The sequence below is a fragment of the Pecten maximus genome, chromosome 7, assembly GCF_902652985.1.
Source record: "Pecten maximus chromosome 7, xPecMax1.1, whole genome shotgun sequence".
NCBI lineage: Eukaryota > Metazoa > Mollusca > Bivalvia > Pectinida > Pectinidae > Pecten > Pecten maximus.
The window spans coordinates 42,792,029-42,818,044 of record NC_047021.1 but is presented as its reverse complement, the minus strand read 5'-3'; the positions used below and the strand labels follow the sequence as shown (position 1 = coordinate 42,818,044).

The 26,016-nt window shown below is 34.8% G+C and overlaps 2 protein-coding genes across 6 annotated transcripts in view; one reads left to right on the top strand and one right to left on the bottom strand.

The window, feature by feature from the left end:
• The window catches only part of LOC117330908 (sarcolemmal membrane-associated protein-like), an 81,946-nt gene extending 78,621 nt beyond the window's left edge, over window positions 1–3,325 (bottom strand). For 2 of the 3 annotated variants that reach the window (XM_033889464.1, XM_033889463.1), the window contains exons 1-2: window positions 3,224–3,325; window positions 2,239–2,460 (exon numbers count right to left, since the gene is read on the bottom strand). In XM_033889464.1, the coding sequence (XP_033745355.1) occupies window positions 2,239–2,303 (65 nt within the window). In that variant the 5' untranslated portion in view covers window positions 2,304–2,460; window positions 3,224–3,325. Of the gene's footprint in view, window positions 1–2,238; window positions 2,461–3,223 lie in introns of those variants that run through there. The other variant, XM_033889465.1, reaches the window with a different exon arrangement.
• Window positions 3,326–3,469: 144 nt separating this feature from the next.
• On the top strand, window positions 3,470–25,757 carry LOC117330906 (protein DENND6A-like). Of its 3 annotated transcripts, XM_033889460.1 has the most exons (21): window positions 3,470–3,623; window positions 8,978–9,016; window positions 9,941–9,983; window positions 11,118–11,221; window positions 11,858–11,938; window positions 12,318–12,423; window positions 13,196–13,275; window positions 13,660–13,671; window positions 14,911–14,973; window positions 17,837–17,892; window positions 18,180–18,240; window positions 18,538–18,599; window positions 18,980–19,075; window positions 19,597–19,688; window positions 20,652–20,717; window positions 20,876–20,940; window positions 21,228–21,317; window positions 21,566–21,619; window positions 21,867–22,079; window positions 23,617–23,691; window positions 24,288–25,757. In XM_033889460.1, the coding sequence occupies exons 1-21, from the start codon at window positions 3,477–3,479 to the stop codon at window positions 24,405–24,407; spliced, it is 1,725 nt and encodes a 574-aa protein (XP_033745351.1). In that variant the 5' UTR covers window positions 3,470–3,476; the 3' UTR covers window positions 24,408–25,757. The 3 variants fall into 3 exon arrangements, with proteins under 3 accessions (XP_033745351.1, XP_033745352.1, XP_033745353.1); XM_033889461.1 differs by lacking the exon at window positions 13,660–13,671; XM_033889462.1 differs by lacking the exon at window positions 14,911–14,973.
• The last annotated feature ends 259 nt before the right edge of the window (window positions 25,758–26,016 follow it).

Here is a 26,016-nt window from a genome sequence, read left to right as displayed (position 1 = left end):
CAACAATAATAATATCTGTGTAGGAGTGGCTGTTAGATACAGCTGAATGATACCTGTGCCTAGCTATTGTTGAATCAATTAATGCACTCTTTTTTGTTTCGTGTGTACATTACGATTTTCATACCAGATATATCTATCGAGAGACAACCTCCACTACAGCCTGAGGCGTGTTGACCAATATCATTTAAATTGGTCGTGTCTTGGTGTTAGGATGCAAACAGAGTGGTCATTCAGGACTATAAAATGTGTATTAGTGCGAGATCTCCCTGGGACAGGTGACACCCCACCTGTACTGGACACCTGGTATAATCTCATCAAGAGGAATTAGTTCTACCTGGATGGTCCAGGCTCTCAACTTACGATCTCATTATCATATGTATATCAGTGAATCCACAACTAGGTCTAGGTATAATTATCCTATCACCTCACTCAGTTTGGAGTTTCTTGTCTCATTTTGGGGAAATGGCCAAAAGGGAAGAAAACTTTCAAAAGAACAGACATAGTAAGAGTCATTTAGGGTCACTCAAATTTTGTAAATTATGCATAATGATTAGATTTACTTATCATGCAGTGCATATTATATTACCACAGACAGTGTAATTGACCACACACAGGGCTTTCAGCATGAATTTGGGATAGGAGTTTCTTGTATTCATTAGGGAAGAAAATGTTCAGGGGAAAGCAATTAGAGTCATATTAATTATAGTCAATAAAATTTTTAATATCATAATGAAACTGTAGGTCCATTATCAGTCTTTTAAAGTCTACTTACATATCACTAGAACACATCACAAACTGGTCACATCTGAGATCAATTAAATTTTCTCACATCTGAATCAATTAAATTTTCTCACAACATTTTAATGGAAAGATGCAATTTTCATTTATATTTATTGGACTTGTTGAACTTTCATCACAAGTCAGCATTTTGATTATACGTTTTTCATCTCTGGGCATTTGATTTATGTTCCAAGAAAGCAAAAGTGATTCTGAACTTTTTTTAACATACATGTAGGACTTGTATATGTGTGTCACATTTTTTTTTAACTTTGTCTTGTTTAAATTGAAAATTATTTGATTTGTACTGAAAAGCCCTCACATATGATGAAGAGATTTATTTTCAACTGTTATAAGACTTCAGAAATAACACCTATGAATGTCATAAATACAACATTTCAAAGTCAGTCAAAATAAGTTACCATTTAGTCTGAGAAATTATCAAAAAAAGTTGAGCAATTTCAAATCTTATCAAATACAAAATATATAATGCAAATTCTATATTGTCCTGTTATATATATAACTCCTAATGCAATGATTAACCTATTATAGCATGTACCAAATTTGGTCAGCAATGCAATTTATCTTAATTCAACTTTTCCATGATTATATACACTGATGGGAGTCATCTAAATCTTGACAATGTCTTCCACTTCTTCACTGGGCTTTTTGACAGCTAATTTGGGATGGGACCTTTTTGCTTTATTTTGGGAAGAGAATAGGTGAATTGGGAAGAAAATGATTTTTCATGTGTAAACTGCAAATTTTGGGAATTCAGCTTGAATATGAAATAATTTCATTTCGGAATGGGACCCAATATCAACCCCAAATGTGATCTTTTTCCCTGTTGGTGGTAGGTGGCAAGAGAAGGCAAAAAATTTAGTATTTTTCATTGTTACACTTTCTACTTTGAGAACTTCCTAATAAAAATGTACAGATCTGTTTCCTTACGTATTCCATCATATCTGTTTTAAATGAAGGAAGTGAAGAAACAGAAGCCGCTGATAATTATTGTTATTTAGAGCATTTGAGCTTAAAATATTTCCTTTCAGATAACATAGTAAACTTCTTTTACAGGTGCCCAAAATAACTTCCTTATTTGTTTCACATTGATTCAATAATGCCATCATAACACGGAGGACATGCCCAGATGAAAAAAAACATACCCTTCAATTTCCGGTTTATGCAACTAAAAGCAATACTGACACAATATTTTACGATATTACGACCCAGAATGTGAATGTTGTTACCACAATATCTATCCCATGACCTCTCTTAATAAAACCATGCTATTTTTGATTACTGGTAGATGGATGTTTAAAAGTACCCTAGCAGGTACAAATCAAGATTTGAAATCTCTGTAAATAAAACTAAATGTCAAAATGACAATTTTGTGATTAATCTCTTCCCCTCAATTTTTACAATCATGTTATCGTAAGAAGGAAAATATGCAGTACATACCGTGCCATTTTCATACCACAGCATGGCATGATTTCGGGAGAGAACTTTACAGTCGAAGATGCCATTGTTGGATGCTGGTCTTGCTCGAGCCACTGAGCGGCCAATTTTGGCCGGCTCTATCAAGGATATGTGCCGTTCTTGGAATGGATGCGAGTTTGGTTGGCAGGTCAAAATAGCCACACCTGCAGCCATGGCTGTGTTTGATCAATTATCCAACTTATCCTAAAAACAGAAACATAACATTAATTTTGACCTTATTTTTTCTATCATACACATTGACGTTTTCGATAAATGGATACATCTAGCATTCACATTTATTATTACACATACACAATCAAGTTTTAAAATATATTCTAATTAGATAAGGCTATTGTCTTTCAGCTCTGTTACAACATCCAATCACATGTTCTTCAGCATAAACTTAAATTTGATTCACTAGCCTACGTACTGCAGAAATAAATAAAAAATCACCGACACTGCATTAAACATTTATTACAACAATTTCGAACGTATACAGGTTTTAATTAAGTGTGTTAAGGAATTGTTTCTGATCTTCTTTCTTCTGTTGGGTTTGCCTAAAAACTCAACATGTGTTTGTGTATTCGAAAAACTGAAAAAAGGCATGTGTGTAATGTCAAATGAGTATCGCTATCACGTTAGCAGTCGACCCGACAAATTTACAGATTGCTTGTAAATTATATCTAATTTTAATAACATTTTTACTTGATTCTTAGAGTTTTCAATATCAAACACATGCCTTTACCTATCAAACAAACATGCCATAAAAACGAAACTAAACGCTACATTTCAGAACCAGGAACTTCCGATGTTTTGATATCCAAAAGAGGTAAAAAATAACATTGACAAGTGACCATGCTCAATTAAATGATACATCATCTCAGCATGATTAATCATAATCTAGTCCTGTGTCCTGAAATGTGTAGTTAAAAAACTGAAAAACTGCATTACATATTAGTTTTCTTACCATTCATTTTGCCTCGGCGAACGGGTGCTTCAGGAGACAGCCATATTGAATTTTTCCAGCATACTCTCGAAACCAAAACCCCCAAAGTAATACAAAATTATGATCTGACAGACTAATTTTGAATATTGAATTATATCTTAATATCATTCAATGTGTAATTACTGCGCTTTCAATATGGTTTCAGTTGTGTCTTGACTATAGGTATATTTGTTATTAAAAACGAAAGGTCAAGGTCGGTGTAAAAATGGCTGCAATGGAGCAGGGGGTGTCGGAGGGGATGATGAAGGCACTTGGCGATGTCCCCCTGTCGCCCACCCTGTTACCTTGGGATCGATTTTCCAACTGGCTACACTGTGCGTGTGTTGTCACGTTTGATCTGGAGCTTGGACAGGCGATGGAGGTACGTAATGGACATAATTCAACAGGTCTATCCACCGGCGAAAGTGAAAACAAAACATTTGATGCCCGAAAGCTGTCAATGACAGTCACATATGGCAGAGAAGCGGGTGTTCGGGTGCCCAAATACTGAAATGATTCCTCTAACTTAATATCTCTAACATATACATTCGTTGAACTTTTGACGAAAAAATTATTTTTAATCCAATATTTATTTAATATTATTTATCAGAACTGATTTTCTTTTGTTGACAAAATACATTGAAAGAGATATATACGCCCTTTTACTATTGTTTTGGACCAGTTCATACGGAGAGGTTCTTCCATTAGAGTTATGTCCAAATATGATTAAGCCCCTGTTACAGTTTAATTTTCATTACTACTAAAGCATGTTTGTGAGTAACTAGATATGGACAAACTTTACATAATGATATGGGTTTTGTCTTGTGTACATTTCAACTGGTCCGGTCCATATTGAAATAGCTTGTGACATAGTACTTTTGTAGTTTGTTAAAAGTCACAGACTTTACCCAGGTATGGCATTGTTCTAAGCTTTTATCTGCTTTGGAACGCCCTCAGAAAATTGAGACAGTCTCAATTTTGTTAGACCTCTTTGTATTTCATTAAGATAGAGACAGATCTATAGAGTGCACTCTGTATAAAACATCAGTTTTGTATTTTGGTATAAATAATTTATTGAAAACCGAACCTTTACAGTGAGTGAGTATAGGCGAATTTTGTTTAAACAGGTTGTGGGGTTTTTTTGACGAATTTCTTGGTTTTTACACCTTCCAAAAAAACCCAGCAAAATAAACAAAAACCATCATAAACTGATCAAATGACAGCTGTGATGTCATGAATTGTTATTTTTGTACTCTAGCTATCCAATGGAATATCTATGCATCACCTGTAGGCTGTAACCATCCAATAAGTTGCCTATATATATAGCTGTCCAATAAGTACACAAAAGAATATTCATTTACCAGTTATTGGACAATTACATATTCCCATAGTTGATTCATTTTTCCTGTAATAGAAGGTTTTAATCACTTAAGAAACATCCATTTACATTAAACATGCATAGATGTGTAATAGAAAAGGGATTTCTGTCGAATAGGTGTCAATCCCGGATATAGCGGGTATGATTTTGTACTTCGCGTTGTGTTTAGTTTTGTGATCTTATATGTCAGACACCCATTCCTCATTATCCCTCTTCCACAATGTTCTTTTATATCAGGCGGGAGATAAGAGAAATGAAAACTTGAGTCAGAAATAACAGTTCCAGTATTTAATAACATAACAAATCATCATCTGAAAACATAACAAGTTGTAAAGGTTGTTGCCATTGTAAAATATGGACAGCGGTAGTATCAAATAACTTTATCACAGAGACTAGTGTCTTTAAGTTTAACTTGTAATTAGACAGAATGTGATAGCTATAGTAAACCAGTAAATACTACCTAAATAGTTCCTATATAATAACTTCCCCGAATAGCTGCGTCCACAGCTATACATAATTCTACTGTAGAAATTTATCTAGCAATTACTCCCCTATCTGCATTATGTTCACCCTAGCAATTATATTTTAACCTAACACTGACAATATTCATATATTTCTCCCATAAGCTCATAAAACTACCACCTAGCCACAGTGAGACTGCGGTCTCTAGTGTTAAACGGTCTATTACATTTCTACACAGGGGAAATATATGAACTGTACTCAGTCCTGTCCTCAATACTGTGGTAACTATGGACCTATTGTTTATAAACATGTAAACACCCCTCAATCAGCTGTTCTACTGTAAATATCTTTGGTACTGTAAGTTGGCTACCAAGCCATAAACCCGTGTCGGCACGTGCTAACTCTATCCATACTCCTATACTGGGTATCTCGAGCCATCCGGCCCTATACTAAAGTGGCAGCTAACCCATCCTTACCTGGACATAGTTTACTGTTCATGAGCTGTCCAGCCCTGTCTGCCTCGCCTATACGGGAACACCGGCTTATATAAGCCACGGTCCATTTTGATTGGCTACTGGTGCTGAGCTCAGCCAATGAGATATCCGCACTATGTTTACATCCAGACACACGTTCCAACATGGCTGCCTTAGAGCGAAAATACGACCTAATGGAATAACAGAGGCGCTATATCTATCCTGTAACAGCGAACACCGTCGTACAAACTGCATACAACGCTTTTAAAGCTGGTAGTTATATCAAACAATCATATTACCGCTATTCTGATGTAATAAATCCCCTGAACTAGCTACGTATAAACACATCTTTTACTCGACTCGACTACATATGTATGCAATTATATCCAAAAACTGAGACACATTTCAAGAATTATTTTGTTGGAATCTGTATTCAAACTTGCCACATTCCTAATTGGAATGCCTAATTATGTCTACTATATATCTGGATGTAAAGAGGTCCATTTATCTGTATGTATTTAGTAAGTTTAACAAAGAATGCACAATTGACTGATAACATTCTAAAACTGCAAGTTGGCATTCATAGTCAATATGAATGCCAACTGAAAGCTGTTCAATGCTTAAATGTATGGTTTGTTAAACGAACATTAATGTTCGGTTATTGCCATCAAGAACTGGACTGAGAAATATGACCATATTTGGTAGCCACATTCACCAATACGCCATCTACTGTCTGTTTCAATGAAATATGGCTGCCCCCATTGCCTTACGCTTCAAATAATTTACTGGCAAAAACATCTTCGTTTTATGTAGTAGTTTTACCGAAAATGTTGAAATGTATTCAGTAGATGTTTTCAAGATGCATACGATTTGAGAAATACATAACGCTAGCGAAATGTGAAGACTAAATGAACCTGAACTTTGCGAATAACTCCAGGTCAATATATTTATGTAAACAAATATTGCGCAGGCGCATTCGTCTCCGGATGTTTAGAAAGTTTTGCTCTTCCGTGTTCATTCCAAAACGGCTGAAATTATAGCATAGGTTTGCAAATATGTCCGCGATTTACTTAAATGTGTAATATATATATTCTAGAATGTTACATCATTATCAACTAGATGAGTATTTCTATAATTTAGAGAAAAAATTATCAATAACGGCATACGAGACGATACATTGTATCATACTGTTAGGTACGAGACGATACAGTGTATCATACTATAGGTTACTGTACATGTTTGCGAGAAAGGTAGATACTAGGTGGCATTTGTGGTCAGGGTGACTGGTCATAGCGTTAACATTGTCATCGATTTCCATATTCCATTTTCCTTTGACGAAAACGACCAATAAATCAAATGCAAATGATGATATCTTGTTGCCATGTGCACGGGATTGGTTGTTGTAGGCGATACTTGGAACGTATTTACTGTTGTAAGGGAGGTAACTGCAAGATTACGGAAATCAAACGTTAAACCAATTTGATTGGTCGATTCTTCCATGACTTTGGCAATGGGTTTACAATCGAAGTGACAGATAACTACGGCAATATTCAGATGATATCAACAATAACATTTTTAGATACGTGTGGTCGGCAGTTGTCATGTTTAAAATGAACAATTACATGGCTTGTTTTTATTTCGGCAAAGTCGAGAATATTTACTGAAACGGACCACAGGTGAAGCAGACTTGGAAATACCGAAACGAAGAAAAATGGGGCTTAATTATAATATAAATTGGCATTATTTTCAGAGAATTGACTCACATATATGTTTTTCAATGCCTAATTGTATCATATGTAAAATATTAGAGGTTTACGAATTTTAAATTAATTTCATTTGCGAATCGCGGCCCGATTGTCGTCAGAGTTGAATTACCGAAATGGCCGATAGTGGACCCAAATCGATATTTTAACGAGAGAGTGGACCCAATATAGGATCTGTTAATCTTTGGTGTGTGTATAGAGACCATATGCATTTTTTTCCTTTACCTGGAAGTATTTTGAAAGAATTTGCAAAATACCGAATTCACGATCAAATTTTCGATTGTGACGAACTACTGAGACGGTGTTAAGTTCATGTTAAGTCAATCTGATTGAAATCAGCTGTTACACTGTATGTACATATGGCTACGTTTACTATGCAATACGCCTACGTATTTTTTTTTCAAAGACGGAAAACGGAAATCCGGATTATCTAAAAACAAATGCAAAAAGACTTGTGATATTCACTTAATTTGATATTCAGCCATTAATTGTTATTTGTAGTTTTATAACTTCTGAAATAGTGTGATCGATTCTCTATATAATATTGCTGTGGAACTTGTGTTATTTTTCAAACAAATTCATTTTGATAATTTGTTAATTTAGAACGTTCATCAAGTCATGATCAAGACTTGAAATTCTTGCTACACCATACTTCAAACACAGTAATCAATGAATTGATCAATTGAAAATTGAAGTCAAGCAAATGAGTTAATATTTACCTAAATAATTTTTCAATATACAACACATGTTCAGATGACTATTTGTGCCATGCTGTTACAAGATTTCAGTTACAATTCTAAAAGTCAAGCAAATGAGTTAATATATATTTACCTAAATAATTTTTCAATATACAACATATGTTCAGATGACTATTTGTGCCATGCTGTTACAAGATTTCAGTTATAATTCTAAAATTGAATTAGTATGTAAATATATGTTATACTGTCAATATCCACAAAGCGAGTGTAGTCTACTGTACTCAGTCATGCCGGTAGATAGCGGTACATGTACGTACTGCTTACATCTAGTGCTTACTTGTGTGAACTATAAATCAATAACAAAAATGGTTCATATATTTCTATATATGACTTCACAAATTATGCGGTGTCTGAAGATCTGAATGAAGTGAATAAACGATGTATTACATTATTTTTATGAAATATTCAAGTCATAGATCATTCTCTTAAAAATATTGATTTCAAGTCCATTTTGGTAATTTTACTATGACGGCAATCAGGCCTAGAATGGCGAATAAACCCCTAATATTTTACATATGATTAATTTTGACATTGGAGAACATATAATTGTATCCATTCTCTAAGCACTGGTAGAATGTACAGAATAGAGCTTCATAAATATATTCTCAAAATTACTAATTACCCCGGTAAATATAACATTTTACATAAACCTCCCATGACTGATGATTAAACTTGCAAATCTCCTGTGTCATTCCAATTTTGATATGTGTAAATATATACACGTACTGTATATATATAGTTGTAGATATGGAATGCTTCACAATTTGCATACAGTTATGGAATATTAACACCCCCAAAAATGTTCTCTCCACATAAAGGTGTGATTTGTGCAATTATATTTTTATAAATTTTCTTGATTTTTTCATTAATTATGAAGATGTTTTACATTTTTCTCTTTACAGTTGATCTATCCAGGCCATGTCAAACTCACAGATACAGAGGTAGGTTTGTGGTTATTGTCCATAGCAAAAGGGCCAAAATATTGTTAGTTTGTCCTCAGGGTCCAGTTCTACTTGTTAGTTTGTCCACAGGGTCATGTTCTTCTTGTAAGTTTGTCCACAGGGTCCAGTTCTACTTGTTAGTTTGTCCACAGGGTCCAGTTCTACTTGTTGTTTGTCCACAGGGTCCAGTTCTACTTGTTAGTTTGTCCACAGGGTCCAGTTCTACTTGTTAGTTTGTCCACAGGGTCCAGTTCTACTTGTTGTTTGTCCACAGGGTCCAGTTATACTTGTTAGTTTGTCCACAGGGTCCAGTTCTACTTGTTAGTTTGTCCACAGGGTCCAGTTATACTTGTTAGTTTGTCCACAGGGTCCAGTTCTACTTGTAAGTTTGTCCACAGGGTCCAGTTATACTTGTTAGTTTGTCCACAGGGTCCAGTTTTACTTGTTAGTTTGTCCACAGGGTCCAGTTATACATGTTAGTTTGTCCACAGGGTCCAATTCTTATATTGCAACTTTTGGATAGGATGTCTAAATATTCGGGGGACAGGGCTCTAGATTATTTAGGATGTTGGAATATGTAGAAAATAAAAACTCAAGGTCATAATAAACAATTTTGCTCTTGTGCCATATTAGACAGAGTGTCATATTAGAGAGATTGTTAGAATGCTCAGGAATTAGATTATACAAAATGTTCAAATATTCAAGGGTCAGATTACACAGGATGTCAGAATACCCAGGGGGTAAATTACACATGATGTCAGAATACATAGGGGCCAAATTACTCATGATGTCAGAATACTCAATGACCAAATAGCTATAGACAGATTACATTGTACACCATTTTAATCAATTTGAGATTTGTAATTTACTAGAAGTATGATATTATTAGTTTAATACAAGACTTCTTTTGTATTCTGATTGCAGAAAGCCAATATTTGTTACCTGTCATTCCCAGATTCAAATTCAGGTAAGTTTTAATTTTTTCATGCGCTTCAGAAGACTAATTATTAAAATCATTAACATACAGGTTGCAGATTTATACACAATACAAGACTTGTTAATGGCTAGACTATTGCATTACTTATGTTTGCATTTAGAATTTTCCGTTGCTCAAAACGTGCAAGTCCAAATTTATCCTATCTTGGTATGTAGGTCGATCACATAGTCAACATCCCAGCAAAACCTTCATTAACAGAATATCCTCCAGAATATTGTTCCAACGAATCTGGAAATTAGGGATGCTGGCCAGAATTTTGTGTTTAGTTCGGTTTCTCAAAAAGAAAACCACACACCTCAGACCTTCACCGAAGGTTACATGGCTGGCACTCCATATAACTTTTGGAGTTCACTTAAACCTGACAAAGCTGGATAGGTGAGACATATAATTACATTTAATTCTTGTTTTTTTTTCACATGGAGACCATCATCATTTACACATTACAGGTTCTTTATACTATGATATACTTGTGGGTACTTTACCTCGTGGATACTACATATTAGTTTGTTTGTTTGCTGGGTTTATTGCCCTTTGAACAGCCAGGGTCATTTTGAGGCGGGGTCTCCTTGTAGTAGTTGGTGATTACCTCACTGAACAACATACGAGAGGCCCGTCGCCATGTCATCAAGAGCAATTAAATTATTGTAAAGTGTCTTGCCCAGGAACACAACCATGACAGCACTGTCACAGACCGGCCTGTTTCTCCGCTTTCCAAGAAACACAAACTGACACAGGTAGGAAGTGCCAAATCATGCATCTCAGACCTTCAACTGACGTTACGTGGCTGGCACTCTGAATAAAGCAAATAGTATAGATGTCTGGTGGGGGACAGTAGCCGCTAATGTAACGACTGGTAAAAAGATTAAAATATCACTTATTTGAAATAAGTCGATGAAACCTCTTTAAAGTATGATACTTTTTTCTTTTTTTTAAATCCAGCTTAATAATAAAATCTCCTAATGAAAAAGAAAAGAAGATAATAAGAGGAACATTTTTGTATTCATTTCAGCATTTCCATTAATCACAAAAAACACTGACATGATGTGTTAATAGAGGAAGGTTGAATGACAAAGCATAAAACAAATGTGGCAAACTATGTTTCAGGATGCATGGGAGATACTCAGTTTCACTTCCGTATCCGACAGAGTCCTGGGCGCAAAACAGCATCTCATCATCAGTTCAACAAGGACTACCCTGTCTCTATCCAGGTTAGGAAGGTCTTGTCATCTATGTAAAATTTGATATAGTCCATTCTTGGTTAGATGAAGTCTTGTCATCAATATAAAATTCAATGTAGCCTCGATCCAGGTTAGAGGAAGTCTTTTCATCAATATGATATTCAATGTAGGTCAGAGAAAGTTTTGTCATCAGTATGAAATTGAATGTAGTCTTGATCCAGGTCAGAGGAAATTTTGTCATCAATATGAAATTCAATATAGACTTGATCCAAGTTAAAGGAAGTTTTGTCATCAATATAAAACTCAACTTGGCCTTGATCTAGGTCAGAGGAATTTTTGTCATCAATATAAAATTCAATGTAGCCTCGATCAAGGTGAGAGGAAGTCTTTTCATCAATATGAAATTCAATAGCGGTCAGGGAAAGTTTTGTCATCAGTATGAAATTGAATGTAGTCCTGATCCAGGTCAGGAAATTTTCCTTGATCTAGGTCAGAGGAATTTTAGTCATCTATATAAGATTCAATGTAGCTGCATCCTCTTGGTTAGAGGTAATCATGGCATATAAAATTTGCTGTAATAACTCTTCTGCTTAATTTTGTTTAAACACACTGTGTAGCATCACTGTACATATGTAAATATATTTGTGTTGTATTTCATTTCTACAGAGTGATGGTGCCTATTACTATGGTTTCGTGTTCTTTCGACAAACCAAGGACCGGTCTATTCGTAGAGGGTACTTCCAGAAGGTAATTGAAAACATTTAATCTACTGATTACAGATAATTTTCCTGAGGAATCTGCTATTTAATATTTCGAATGTTAAGCCTTATTAAAGAATCCTTTTCACTCAATCTTTATTTTCATAGTAACTAGCCTAATTAGAGACCTGTAAAATAAAACACTTGCTTAGAATACAAATACAATGTACTATACATTTGACTTCAGTCACAATTCACCATAATACTGTATCAGGATTAATTGCCAAATTTTTAAACCTTTATGACTTTGTGCCCAATTTCAATATAGTAATGCTGACATGATATTTATGTGTTTTGACACTTTCAAGATACAAGGTATACAAATTTTTATTTTGAGCTATTGTTATGACATCATTTTCCCCTTTCAGTCACTGGTACTGCTCTCCAAGCTGCCATTTGTAGCGTTGTTCCAGCAACTTGTCAGTATAATAGCGCCAGAATTCTTTGAGAATGGTGAACCAAGTTTAGAAGCAGGTAAAGCTTTTGTGTAACTTAATCATATAAAATTATGCTTTGTTTGTTAACAAGTATTCTTAAAATGATATCTTTTTTAAATAGATCATGGAAGACAATCAGGAATCTGAATACTTGTGTTGAGAAATCCAATTGAACGGTTTTCCGAGTCTCATTTTAGTATTCATTCAGAAATAAAGGAGAAGATTTTAATATGTGAAATGTTCATCTATGACAATTTTGTCACTTCCCAGTGTTCAAAAGATATTCCAAGGTCTGTATTTTTATTGCTAAGACAGACTATACCAGACATCTTTTGAAATCTCCTGCTGAATTGACAAATCTCATTTTACAAGCGTAGCAATTAAATTCTTAGTTAAGATATCTCATCAATTTCCATTGATAAATAATTGCAGTTTTATAGCAAAATATTTTAAATATTGACGGATGCCTTTTTATTTTAAATCTTAATGAATCTTGATAATCTTACAGAATAATCCTAATGGCCTCACACATACATGTATTAGTCCTTAGTTTTGTTTCAAGTTCAGCTATGAAACTAATATTTCTCTTGAAAGCAACTTTCTATTGATTTACTATGCAACAGTGCGACTTTTATAAACGAGGACATGTATATTAAAATCACATTATGTGACTGTCTGAAAAGACAGATAGATGTTTCCTGGTCTGGAAACTTGACATAGTGACCTAAGTGTCCCTGGAATGGCTAAATAATGCTTACTGTACAATCTGATTATTGTTTGATGTGCATGGTGACCTTTGACCCCTACAGCTTGTCATGATATGGACCAATGGCCTGATCCTGTACCTGGGGAGACAGTTAACCTACCCATATTTGGTAGTGTCTTACAGGTTAGTAATGGAAACCCCACATTTGTTTTCTACAATATTATACCGACTACCCTATATGTTATACCATACGTCCAATGCTGGCTTGCTTTGCTTTTTCAATTATAAGCGATTTATGTTTCTAAATACATTTAAATCGAAAACTCACATAGTCAGGGTTAAAGAAAACTCACATGGTCGAGCAAGTGAACCCCATACCTTTTCATCTTTTTTGAGCCTGTGTTGAAAGGCAAAAGCCGACCACCCAATTTCTGTCTTTAGAACAACTATAATGATATTTGATGAACTATATTGTTAAATTGATAGCAACAACAATATGCTCTAGAAAATGAAAGTTGAGGTCATTAAAATCATATATAATAAAAGATTTCCTGGTTTGCTTTTCAGACGTCCATTGAGGTAATATTGTTATTTGTGTTTGTTAGATATTCTAAACTTTTCATGTTTTCTGTTTAAATGAATAATTAACTAAAACTGGACTGCTATCATCATTGGTGGTTGGATTCATGGGAACATTAGGATCACCTAGGTGAAGGTCATCAAGCTCAGCGGCCTAGCAACCAAAAGCAGTCTGTTTCCTGGCGACCAATCAACAGTCTGGCTCCTAGCAACCAATCAACAGTCTATTGCCTAGCAACCAATTATTTGGTATACTAGGTGACATACTTTTCTTGGTTGCCTGGCAACCAATTAACAGTCCTTTTCTATTGCCTAACAGCCAATAAATCTATTGCCTATAGCAATCAATCAATTAACAGTCTATTGCCTAGCAACCAATAAGCAGTCTATTGCCTAGCAACAAAAACACAATATACTTCCAATAAACAGAAAACAGACCAGTATGTGATCTAATGTTTCTATGTAAGTAATAAACAATGATGACATTTTCTCAAAAATGAAATCATTTTAATCATGAAGGGGATATTTTCTTAATATTTTTATTCATGTCTTTATGGGTATTATTACTATGTGACGTGGGTGTCTAAATATTGTATTCAAAAGTATTTCTTTTTGCTTGATATGTCTTTGATGACAAGAAGATTTTTTACTTGGTGATTCCAATGTGTCCTATATTGTGGGGAGTTGAAATGGTAATCTATTGAGATAGTATTATACATCAAACACTAGCACATTCAATATAGACAGATATGCTTTAGAGTGTACAGAAATCTCTATGAAATTAAACTAACACAGAATTCACTATAGGTACCAAAACATTACCTTTACAAAAAACTAACAAATATACAAATTAAATAAAGAATCTTCTTTTATGTGAAGAGAATTTGTGCAAAAGTTATTTAAAACTCTGATTTGCAATCATATGTAAAATATTCTGGGGACATCTCTTGTTCAGGTGGCACCTTGATGTAACTGAGAAAAAAAATCAATATGCAAAATAGATCAACAAAATTCTGTTTCTAGTTGTGAAGATCTCATAAAAACTAAAACACGGAGAGTTAAAGATAGTTCTTTTATTCTAGATTTTCCTACAATTTATTTTATTTCGTTTCATTTCAGTATTTTCATTTTGCTGTTGTCTTGTCTGGTTTTGTGTTTGTGCTATTGATATTGTTTATTTTAATCCAGTTTTGAATTTATTTTCATCTTAATCTTTTTTTTCCTTTCCATGGCTTGCAGTCTCGAGTTCCATCACGTTCAGATAAAGTATTAGGCCGAGGGCAAAACATACGTGTTGGGGCGGTGAGTGTGTAATTGTGTTATGGTGTCAATAATGTCCGGGTGGGCTTGTCTGTTCCTGATAAGGGTCGTCACAGGGCACTATCTCTAAAAAAAGGGCTGTCACAAAACCCTTTTGATCACATGAATATTCCAGTGTTTCATCTGCATCGTGTGAATTGTCTACTTCTTTGTTGTATATATTAACATACACCTGTTCAGATATTAACATATACCTGTTCAGCTGCAAACTGAATATTTAAAGAATATACAGTATATATTTTACCAGGAGATGTTCAAACTAAAGGAATGTAATCATAATAGGTTCCCATGATTGAATAAAAACTTAAGTCAATTTCAACTATGTAATATCATTAGGACTCTGGAATAAAGATTGGCTCTTTCCACAGAGAAATGTTAAATTTGATAATTAATTGATATTAGTAGGACTGTGCCTTTTATGGTTTATAAAATGATTGGAATTTAGGTATTGAAAATGATGATAATTAAAATTAATTATAAATGTAAATTTATTTTCTTTGCCATCAGCTATGTAAATTTATACATTCATATGTATCCACAAATTTGCATATTTGGAATTTGATATACAGTGTAGTTGAAACAGAACAGGCTTATGATTATTAACATGTATTGAATTAACACCAATTAATTTTATGACATACATATATGTATATATACAACACCATATTCATATAACTTCTGTATTAACTCAGGTTGTTATTGACAAACGTCAAAAGAACCCTGTAGTACAAGCCAGATTGACATTTTTTTACTGTGATGATTTACCAGTATTTCAGTATACAAAAACCTAGCATAATGTTGAATAATTCATGATGCAATGCATAGAACATTATCTGTCAATGAATATAAATGTAAATTGTTGCTAAAATGCTAATTGTTGTACATATAGAGTGTTAATAGTTGTAAGGACATAATTATTGAATTTGTTTTGTACACATGGGGATCTTTCCTTGTTTTGATATTGCAGTTGAAAAATTAAGTCTACACAAGAAAAGTCATACTAACAGTTATAGCTTTGCATTGCTTTAATTATGTTATATCTTGTATCTTTGAAATATCCAAATTTATACATTCAAGCTTTCTAACTTTTCCATGCTATGAAGTGGGCTGCATGTCACCCTTCGAACACAGTCTAATACGAATGAATCTCTTACTTCCACTCCCGGTAGTAGGGTGGGGTTTGGGTTTGAGGGAGGGGAGGGCCATGATAGCTCAGACAGTTAGAGTGCCACCACATAACCTCAGGTGATGATCTGTGGTGCATGGTATGACACTTTCTACCCGTGTCGATTTGTGCTTCTCTGGAAGCTGAGAAACAGACCTATCTGCTGTCATGGTTGTGTCCTTGGTCAAGAAACTTTGCCCTAATTGCTCTGGATGGCATGTGAAAGGTCTTCTGCATGTAGTTCAGTGAGCTAGACACCAACTTTTAAAATGTGTCTGCCCCTAGTATAACTAAGTGGGTTGTCTATTCTAGTATAAAGTAAGTGGCTTGTCTCCCCTAGTATGAAGTAAATGGGTTGAATTGTCTGCCCCTTGTATAAAGCAAGTGGGTTGTCTACCCTAGTATAAAGTAAGTGGTTTGTCTCCCCCTAGTATGAAGTAAATGGGTTGAATTGTCTGCCCCTGGTATAAAGCAAGTGGGTTGTCTACCCTAGTATACAGTAAATGGGTTCAATTTTCTGCCCCTGGTATAAAGTACGTGAGTTGTCTGCCCCTGGTATAAAGTGAGTTGTCTTTGGGCATAAAGTGAGTGGGTTGTCTTCCCCTGGTGTAAAGTAAATGGTTTGTCTATTCCTGGTTGCCGCAGTGCCACCTTGGTGACATCACATACACATTCAGACTACTAGGGTCTTGAATTTCAGAAAGGTGTAATTCAAAGCTGCAGATAAAAGGTTGAGAAGATCAGATTGATTTATCGATTCATTTTATATATTGAGCATTTCCATTTTTCAATATTCTTATTTGTCTTAGTTTGATCTACCTTGTAGATTTGAATAAAATATTCCAACTTTAAGTTTGTAACATATACATTATTTTGAAAAAAAATAATGTAAAAATGTCTGTAGCAATAATTTAAATTACTGGTACATGCATCATATATATTTATATTTTATTCGCATGGTTTGAACTTATATCCTGTGAATTAATCTTTCCTCCTTGATTATTTGATTATGTCATCTATGAGTTATCTTCCTTTGTAAGACTGGTATGCATGAGTATGGTCAATAATATTTTGGAACTTGAACTTCCTTTTCCTTTCAATGAGAAAACACTTTTAACATAGGTCAAGCACTATTATCAGAGTTTAAATTTTGAGGTATGAATATATTGTTTGCATGTAAATTTCACTCTCTTGTTTTTAATATCATTTCTACCTAAAGTTATTTTTCGAGTTTTACACTATCATTTTATTTTGATATAAAATATTATATTACAATGAATTTTGGATGTTTTTCTAGTTTCTACTCATCAAGGTAAACATTTTTCAAAATCAGTCAGTCGACTGTTTCTTTAACTGTGGAATTTAGATATGATTGGCAAACCCCTGAATGCAGGATGAACATTACAGTATCAGATGGCACTCTAAATTTATTGTGACTGTAGCGATGTTGATATACATGCATATTGCATGTTTTTCAGCTTTGTTAACCAATATTGCATCACATTTGAATGGAAATTTTTTTCTAGAGATACAAAATATTCGACACTTTCAAAGAATCCAGAGAAAGATTGTTTATCATACATATAACATTATGTCCATGGGATTTACTGTTAAGTCTCAAACACAACTTCGCCATAAACAGACTTGATTGAAATGTCAAAGTTGTCTTATTTTTTGCAGCCCACAGTCCCAGCCCATTCCATTCTTCCATCGCTTTACGAAGTGGACATCTACAGGTTTGTTAAATTTGTTTACACCACCACTCTGTATAAAAAATTAAGGATTCCTGATACCTTCATTCATAACTATATGACATCATTGGTCGTATGACATCATCTTTACTTCTGAAACAAAATGAGCTGTATATGCTCCCTTGCCTATTTCAATCAGCACAAAATCCTTACTTTTAGTTAAGACAGGTTTGGATGGGGCACTAGCTTCATACCTCACCAAACTGGACCCTAATACTCAGTGTAGATCCTGCTATTCTGTCTGCTCTGATTTGTGTTTTTATTTGTTTCAGTGCATTTTTACCTATTCTACCTCACATACAGATGTTATGGGAATTAGTATTAGCTGGAGAGGTACGTATGATATGTCTTAGTCCATCCATAGTCATCCTTCTGCAATTAAATTTGATCACATTTCCTAAACTGTTCACCATATTTTGGTGGAAGCATTCATTTTTTGCCCATGAGGATCAAAATGTTATGCAAGTACCTGGTAACTTTTCGTGAGGCTGATTATAAGTCAAAAGTGAAAATATGGTTGATTTAGTTTGAAAGAAAAACTTCAATTATGAAAAATTTTGAGAAGCTATCACACATGTTGTTGAAATCTAAAATTATGACAAACACCGCTGGTAATATTTCTTTTTTCAGCCACTGGTTGTCATGGCAGCGTCGCCATCCATAACATCATCAACGGTGCAGGCTTTGATCAGGTGATTAAAAACGAATAAAATCTGGTCTGAAAAACTCTTGTCCCTCATGATGTTTGTTTTAAATCGATCATTAAACTGATGTTATGATTACATTATCATGTTAATATGTCATAAAAAAGAAACTAGAAAATGCTACATGTTGTTTAATTGATAAAAATTAAATTCTAGTCTTATAGGACAGCAGTTCGTTCACAGTAGCAAATGAAACCAAATATTTTATTTACGGAACTTTTTTTATTCTGTACATGTCTAATTTCCACTCTTCTTCAGAAATGAAAAAAAAAACAAGAAATTGAAAAGATATATTGAAAAATCAGACTCAAAAATTTGTCGAGAGTGGGATTTATCATTAAAGTGAGATTTTGTTGTGGTTATTTCAGTTTGATCGGGCCGCTAAAGTTCTACGGTGATTATCGCCCATACTTTACAATCCACGACAGCGAATTTAAGGAGTACACGACAAAAACTCAGGCACCGTAAGTAGCAGGCATATTTATTACTTACTCAGTGTGCTTGTGTACAGGGGGAAAAAAAACAGATAAAACATAGCATGTCATTGGACAGTAGTACAGTGAAACCTGTCTAATCGACACCCTGTGGGAGTGACACTTTTGTTCGAATTAGGCAGGGTGTTCAAAAGTCAGGTATTTGTTGACTACACTTGGCATCACGGAAATACGGTACAGTGTCGGATTTGACAGGATGTCGGAAAAGTCAGTTGTCGAATTAGACAGTTTTCACTGTATTTGTAACTGAAACAGGAGAAAATCATTTAACATCACAATGCAGGTCTTTTACAAGAAGCCTTTTAGTTTCTGTGATAAACATAGCATATAGCCATATGGCTGTTGTTCTTGCTTGAAAGAAACAAATCTATGAAAAAATCTGAATGATTTTCTTGGTTCCCTTTAACGAGTACAATGAATTTTCAGCAATATCGCATCTACAGATGAAAAGATCACTTGTTGATGAATAAATGTGTTAATTATTTTTACAGACCTCCAGTAATTCTTGGTGTCACAAATCCATTCTTCGCGAAAACTCTCCAGCATTGGCCAAACATTATTCGGATTGGAGAAATGACACACGGTAAGAATTTCCTTTCCTCTGATTAACTGGGGTCTGTTCCTATATGCAGTCAGACCAGTCTGGCAATTTTCAATTTTAACATATCAGGCATGATATTACAGGCTTAAAAGGTCTTTGTCAAGGCTTATCCAAATCTTCAAATCCCTAAGTCTACCATTATTTCATAAACAAAACTCTGAACTAGTTGTTTTTTACAGCAATAGACAGAAACGGCCAAGGGGTCTTGGGTTTGAGTTACTGCCTGGTTGTCTCGTCAACATGTTAAGTCACATTTCTTGATTTCTAATTGCACAGGGAACACAATTTCATGAACCATTCCTCATATTACTGTCTTTGCTGGTGTATCCCACAGAAACTTGAGAATAAATCAAAGCTGAATTATTATTTTTTTAAATGGACGTTAACATTGTTGATAGCAACAAGAAAATCTGGATAACAGATACCTTTATGGTGGTTCCTGTGTTTTTTTGTGACAAGGTCTTACCATTAGTACTATATTTACGAACCTGTTGACCTTGACTGTGACCTTTGACCTACTTTTAAAAAAAAAACATTAACTTTGGCCACAGTATGTTAACCATATGAGATGAGCCTTTTATATTTGAGTGTTCCTTGGGACAAGGCTTTCCATTCATATTAAATTTTTGGACCTGCTGACCTTGATCGGGACATTTGACTTACTTTTAAAAAAAACAATTGCAAAATTTAACCACCTCAGCAAGCTATGTTGTCTTCTGAAAACTCTTGTTTTATTCACTAAATACATGTACAATGGAGTGTCTTTCTAATAATTTCATTGTTAAAAATTCACAAGTCTTAATATAACCAATGAAAATAAGTTATAAATATCCTCATTGATTCCCAACATTTCTGCTTGTGGTGAGCAATGTTTGCTTTGGCTTGTATGTATCAATATGCTGAAGTCTATTTCTATTCACAACAAGCTACTTTTGATCATTTCAGGATCCTCCAAAATTTTCAACAAGTTAAAAAAAGCCAGTAGCCTGAAAACACTGGACTCCAAACCAGGTGAGTACGCTAAACTCCTCGCTGTGAAACAAAATATTTCAGAACGTTTTGTCATTTGTTTTGAATTTAACAATCAACTTGCTTCACCATTTTAGTGTTGTGAAAGTCAAACTATATTTATAATATTAAAATTTACATGAACGATGAATTGTTTTCAGGTGTTTACACAAGATACAAGGCTTTTCTCACGAAAGATAAAATCATTCTGAAAAGACTCATAAAGGTTGGTATCTCCAAGGAATCAGTCGCATTTATCTGAATTAATGTAATATGTAGTGCGAAAAAGGCATAATGTTATTGTCAAATGATGGAGATAGTGTATTTACAGTCCCATGAATGCAATGTGGAATAATATAAAGTTACTGAAAGACTGTAACAAAGTTTCTTGGTAGTGATGTGTATATTTGTGATTGATGGGGAAATACATGTACTTTCAAAGAAAATTAATTAATTACTTTCAGATATGATTATTTGTTGATATTATGGTTTTTTGTATTGTTTCGTTACCAGGGTATCCAGAGTAAACGACCCCCGGAGGCGCAGAATGCAATATTACGTCGTCACTTCCTGGAGCTCACACACAGTTTCATGATACCTCTGGTGAATATATTGGACAAACACACTCGATATATATAGGGGGATACGTTAATTCAGGACACCAATTTAAAAGTCTAATAATGATTTGGATGGAGTGAAATTGAACTTCCAAATACTGAAGAGCTTACATTCTATTTTGACTTTTACTTCAACTATTACCTGAACATGTAACGATAAAAGGATGATATTTCAGTATTGATAGAAATGTTTTTGTTTGATGTAAACTAAAACTGTATTTCTCTACTTGACAGGAGAGATACATGGCCAGTTTGATGCCATTACAACGCAACATATCACCTCACAAAGTAAGATTCATCAGGAAAATACACTTTACTTCAAATTTTTGATTTTCTTGTTCTTTACTTTAAAACTGACCAATTTTTTTTTTTTTTTTTTTTTTTCGAAAAGGATATTATTCGCTCTAATTGTCTCCATGATTGCTAGGTTTGAATTCTTGATTTTTGACAAAATTTCTTACTTTAAAAAAAAAAAATAGGTAATTCATAATGGGTGTAGAATATACTTTGAGAATTATCACCGTTATCTACACAGGGACCCCCAAGACTGCGTCCTTTCGATCCGGAGGAGTTCCTGCGATCCCTGGAACACTCTGGCCCCCAGCTGACATCGGGTGTGAAAGGCGACTGGGAGGGATTGTACCGCAAGTTTTTTAAGAGCCAGAACTTTGAGGGGTGGTACTACCACCGCCAACATGAGGTCAACCAGAAACTTCAAGTTCTTCATATGGAGGCTTTGTGTGACTCAGTGAGTTCAATGCTTGATATTGTCATAACAAAGGATTCATAGTTCATGTCCCTTCTAACAAAGTATGAAATTTCATTAATTTTACAACAATTATGAAAACTGGGTAACACAGAACCATACCGAACTGTTTACACGGTCGTTGGATCTCCCACCTCCCGTAAATTATGAAACAAGTTATATCAACCTATAAAAAACACTCTTGATGGTTTAAGTGGAAGTGCACAAGGGGTCTTACTTTGGGAGGAAACCAGGGTACCCGAGGAAACCCTACATTTATGAACAAAGAACTCAAACACAGACTGAAGTTATACGACTATTTATTATACTAATACATTGGGCTAAAGGGCTATAACAGCTGTGGTGCTTAACTCTCTCTTGTAGATGACCTGGCCAATATAATTATAATAGATACATTTACACTAAAACTGAATTTAGGCTAGTGTAGACTGTATATGTAGCTATATATATAGAAAAGCTGTTCCTGTTGGCCAGGCCATGTAACTGAGTCGAGTGAACTTATTAGTAGATATAAACGAATTCTTGGGGGACTTACGAATTACAAATGATGTAAAATGCCCCACTCGGTAATTAATCATTAATTGCTGCAGAGCGGGGTGCCATAAACCCTAACTCCCTTAATAAGGAAGGGGGAAAAACGGTACGATTTGTCCATGCTCGGAAACAGCTGGCAAGTGTTTACTCACTTAGACTGCCTTATGAATTTCGAATAGAAAAACAGCTGCTATAACCCCAGGCATCACCTGAAATGGTCGTGTGGTGGGGAGGTGGCGGTAATAATTTTTTCGCAAAACTTCTATCTTCACCGAAAAAACTGCTGAAGAGAATGACCAATCACGTGACTGGACTGACCAATCACGTACTTGCTATCAAGCTGACCAATCACTATGTATCCTCTGCTATTACTACTAACTATCTTACTACTATACATACATGATACAAGGATCGTAGATATTAGCAACAGATCGTCTTAGTTCATAAACAGCATTTATGTATAACACATAAATTTATATTTATGAACAAAGAACTCAAACACAGACTGAAGTTATACGACTATTTATTATACTAATACATTGGGCTAAAGGGCTATAACAGCTGTGGTGCTTAACTCTCTCTTGTAGATGACCTGGCCAATATAATTATAATAGATACATTTACACTAAAACTGAATTTAAGCTAGTGTAGACTGTATATGTAGCTATATATATAGAAAAGCTGTTCCTGTTGGCCAGGCCATGTAACTGAGTCGAGTGAACTTATTAGTAGATATAAATGAATTCTTGGGGGACTTACGAATTACAAATGATGTAAAATGCCCAAATTGAAGATTGACCACAGCTGAAATACCCCCAAGCTCATGGTCGGGCAGATAACCCCATACCTTTTCACACCCAATAGGGGAATCAAACCCTGGTTGTCATGAAGAAAGGCAAAAGTGTTACCACTGTGCCACCCAACCACCCTTACCTGAAATAAAAATGTCCTCTCTCAGATGTAAAAAGTGATGTTTCATTTGTAGGACCTGGTGGCCTGGATACAGGACAAAGAGGAAGTAGAGATTGTCGACCTCATCCTCCGCATACGAGAGAAGCTAGTGAGTATATCTAATGTAGCCATAATCTTATCAAAGGCAGACAATTTGTTTGGTCTGAAGAAATTTTTTTCACTAACTCTGGGAAATATCTTTATTTTCATTTTTGTACTAGACTGCACTCTTTGAAAGGATAAATATTCCATGTTCACAAATTTGCTATTGTTTAATTCTGATTTATGAGGTAGAGAGGATGCTTTTCTTGTCCAGAACTCTAAACTAATCTCTCAACATGAAGAGCTCCCACAAGGGAGACAAATTAAACACATTCAATAATATTTAACTTTGTACAATGTAGTTATATCCCTTATACATGTACTACAAAACTGCATACATTTGTACAATGTTACAGTAAATATATGGATGATTATAAATATATCATGCAGAACATGAAATGTAAGGCCAAAAGGGGTAGATGACACAGACCAATGTGGATTTTGTAAGTGGGGGGAAATATTTGACTTGTTGAAAATCAAAAGTATGACATTTTTTAGAAGTGGAATGCACAATATTATTATTCAAGTTAACATACAAAATGTACTTCCATATTGTGTATGAGTGATTCTATGCTAAGAGAAGATATTATATACCTGTTTCAGGCGTTTGCTGCCAGTAACCAGATCGCTGTGAGTAGTGACAGTTTATTGAAACTTAACAAACACATGGACAATATTGTCTCGTCATTGCCTGAAGATCTGCAGGCAGTTCTGAAGAGTTGACACCGGACATACAAATAGCTACCATAACGACAATCTCCACAAAGTTGGCATCCGGCCATCTTGGAATTCCCTCAGTGAGGACAGTTGTCTGCAGTATGTTTTCTTGTAAATCAGCAGTGCTGAATACAGTCAACAGCAGGCAGCTGTATATCAGCAGTGCTGAATACAGTCAATACCAGGCAGCTGTAAATCAGCTGCGCAGGATACAGTCAAAATGAGGGCAGCTGTCACAGTACATCTGGCAGCTTCGAGATCATCATCATGACCACCATCTGAGAAGCATTCAAGGTCGTTGGTGGTCAAGGTCACAGGCACCACAACATAAAACAAATAAGCAATGTTTGTCATGGTCGTTGTCATGGTATTGAAGGTCATGACCTACTTCCCTGACTGCCGTCTTGTAGACGGTTGTCATATCCTAGTCCTGTGGAATATTGGCATGCTAGTTCAGGTCGACAAGACCACCCAGTCATCATATTAATAGAATGAAGATAACTGTTCCTCATAAAAAAAATAAGGCTGTTTTTTTATTTTTAAATAATAAACACCCTTTAAATTAAAAATGAAATCTTGGTGATTTTATTAAGGATTGTTTTTACAATACAGACGTAGTTGTGGTTTTCTCCTTTGTATTTGTAATATTACATTATAACCTTGTTCAGACAATACATGTTATTATTTTAGATCTGAAGCAATTCCCTTGATATTTAAATTTCATTTAACTGCCGAATGATTTCTACGCCCAGTGCAATGGAAATTTTCCAGTTTTATCCCCTCCATTTTTTGCATACATACCGATCTTAACAATAACTATGTTAGTCTGAAAAGTTCATTTTGTTTTGGGAACAATTGTACGCTTGTCAAAAGTGGAATTTATTTCAGTATTTAATCTTATCCAGAGACCTCCTCTTACAGTTTTTGATAGATCTCTTTGGAACTTAACAGGCTTTATAATCATGATATTAAGTTGTGTTTTCTTGAGGGGCATTTGGATTTTTACAATTTGTAACAAGTTACATTATTGCCCTTTGTTGATTTCAGTATTGGACTTAATTGTCTAGATATCTTCTGACATTGTTTTTATCAAAGTTCTATAAAACTTGGTAGGATTTGTTACCATGACATATAGTTATGGTTTCTTAAACAGCATTCTGATTGGGCGAATTTTCTTATAATATTTTCGTATTGATGAATTATGATACACAAATCTTTGTTGATGAATGGGCATACGTACATTGTTTAACTGTTACATTAAAAGCAAGTGTTGACTTAAAAAAAGTGTGGTTCAATTGTACATATATTTCCTAACTAAGGAGGCTTCACTGTACATTGAAACTCAATACTGACATAGTTTTATTGATTGGTTTTGTTTGGTTTGTTTTGGTTTAACGTCCTATTAACAGCCAGGGTCATTTAAGGACGTGCCAGGTTTTGGAGGTGGAGGAAAGCCGGAGTACCCGGAGAAAAACCACCGGCCTACAGTCAGTACCTGGCAACTGCCCCACGTAGGTTTCAAACTCGCAACCCAGTGGTGGAGGGCTAGTGATAAAGTGTCGGTACACCTTAACCACTCGGCCACCGCGGCCCCTAGTTTTATTGAATTACACAA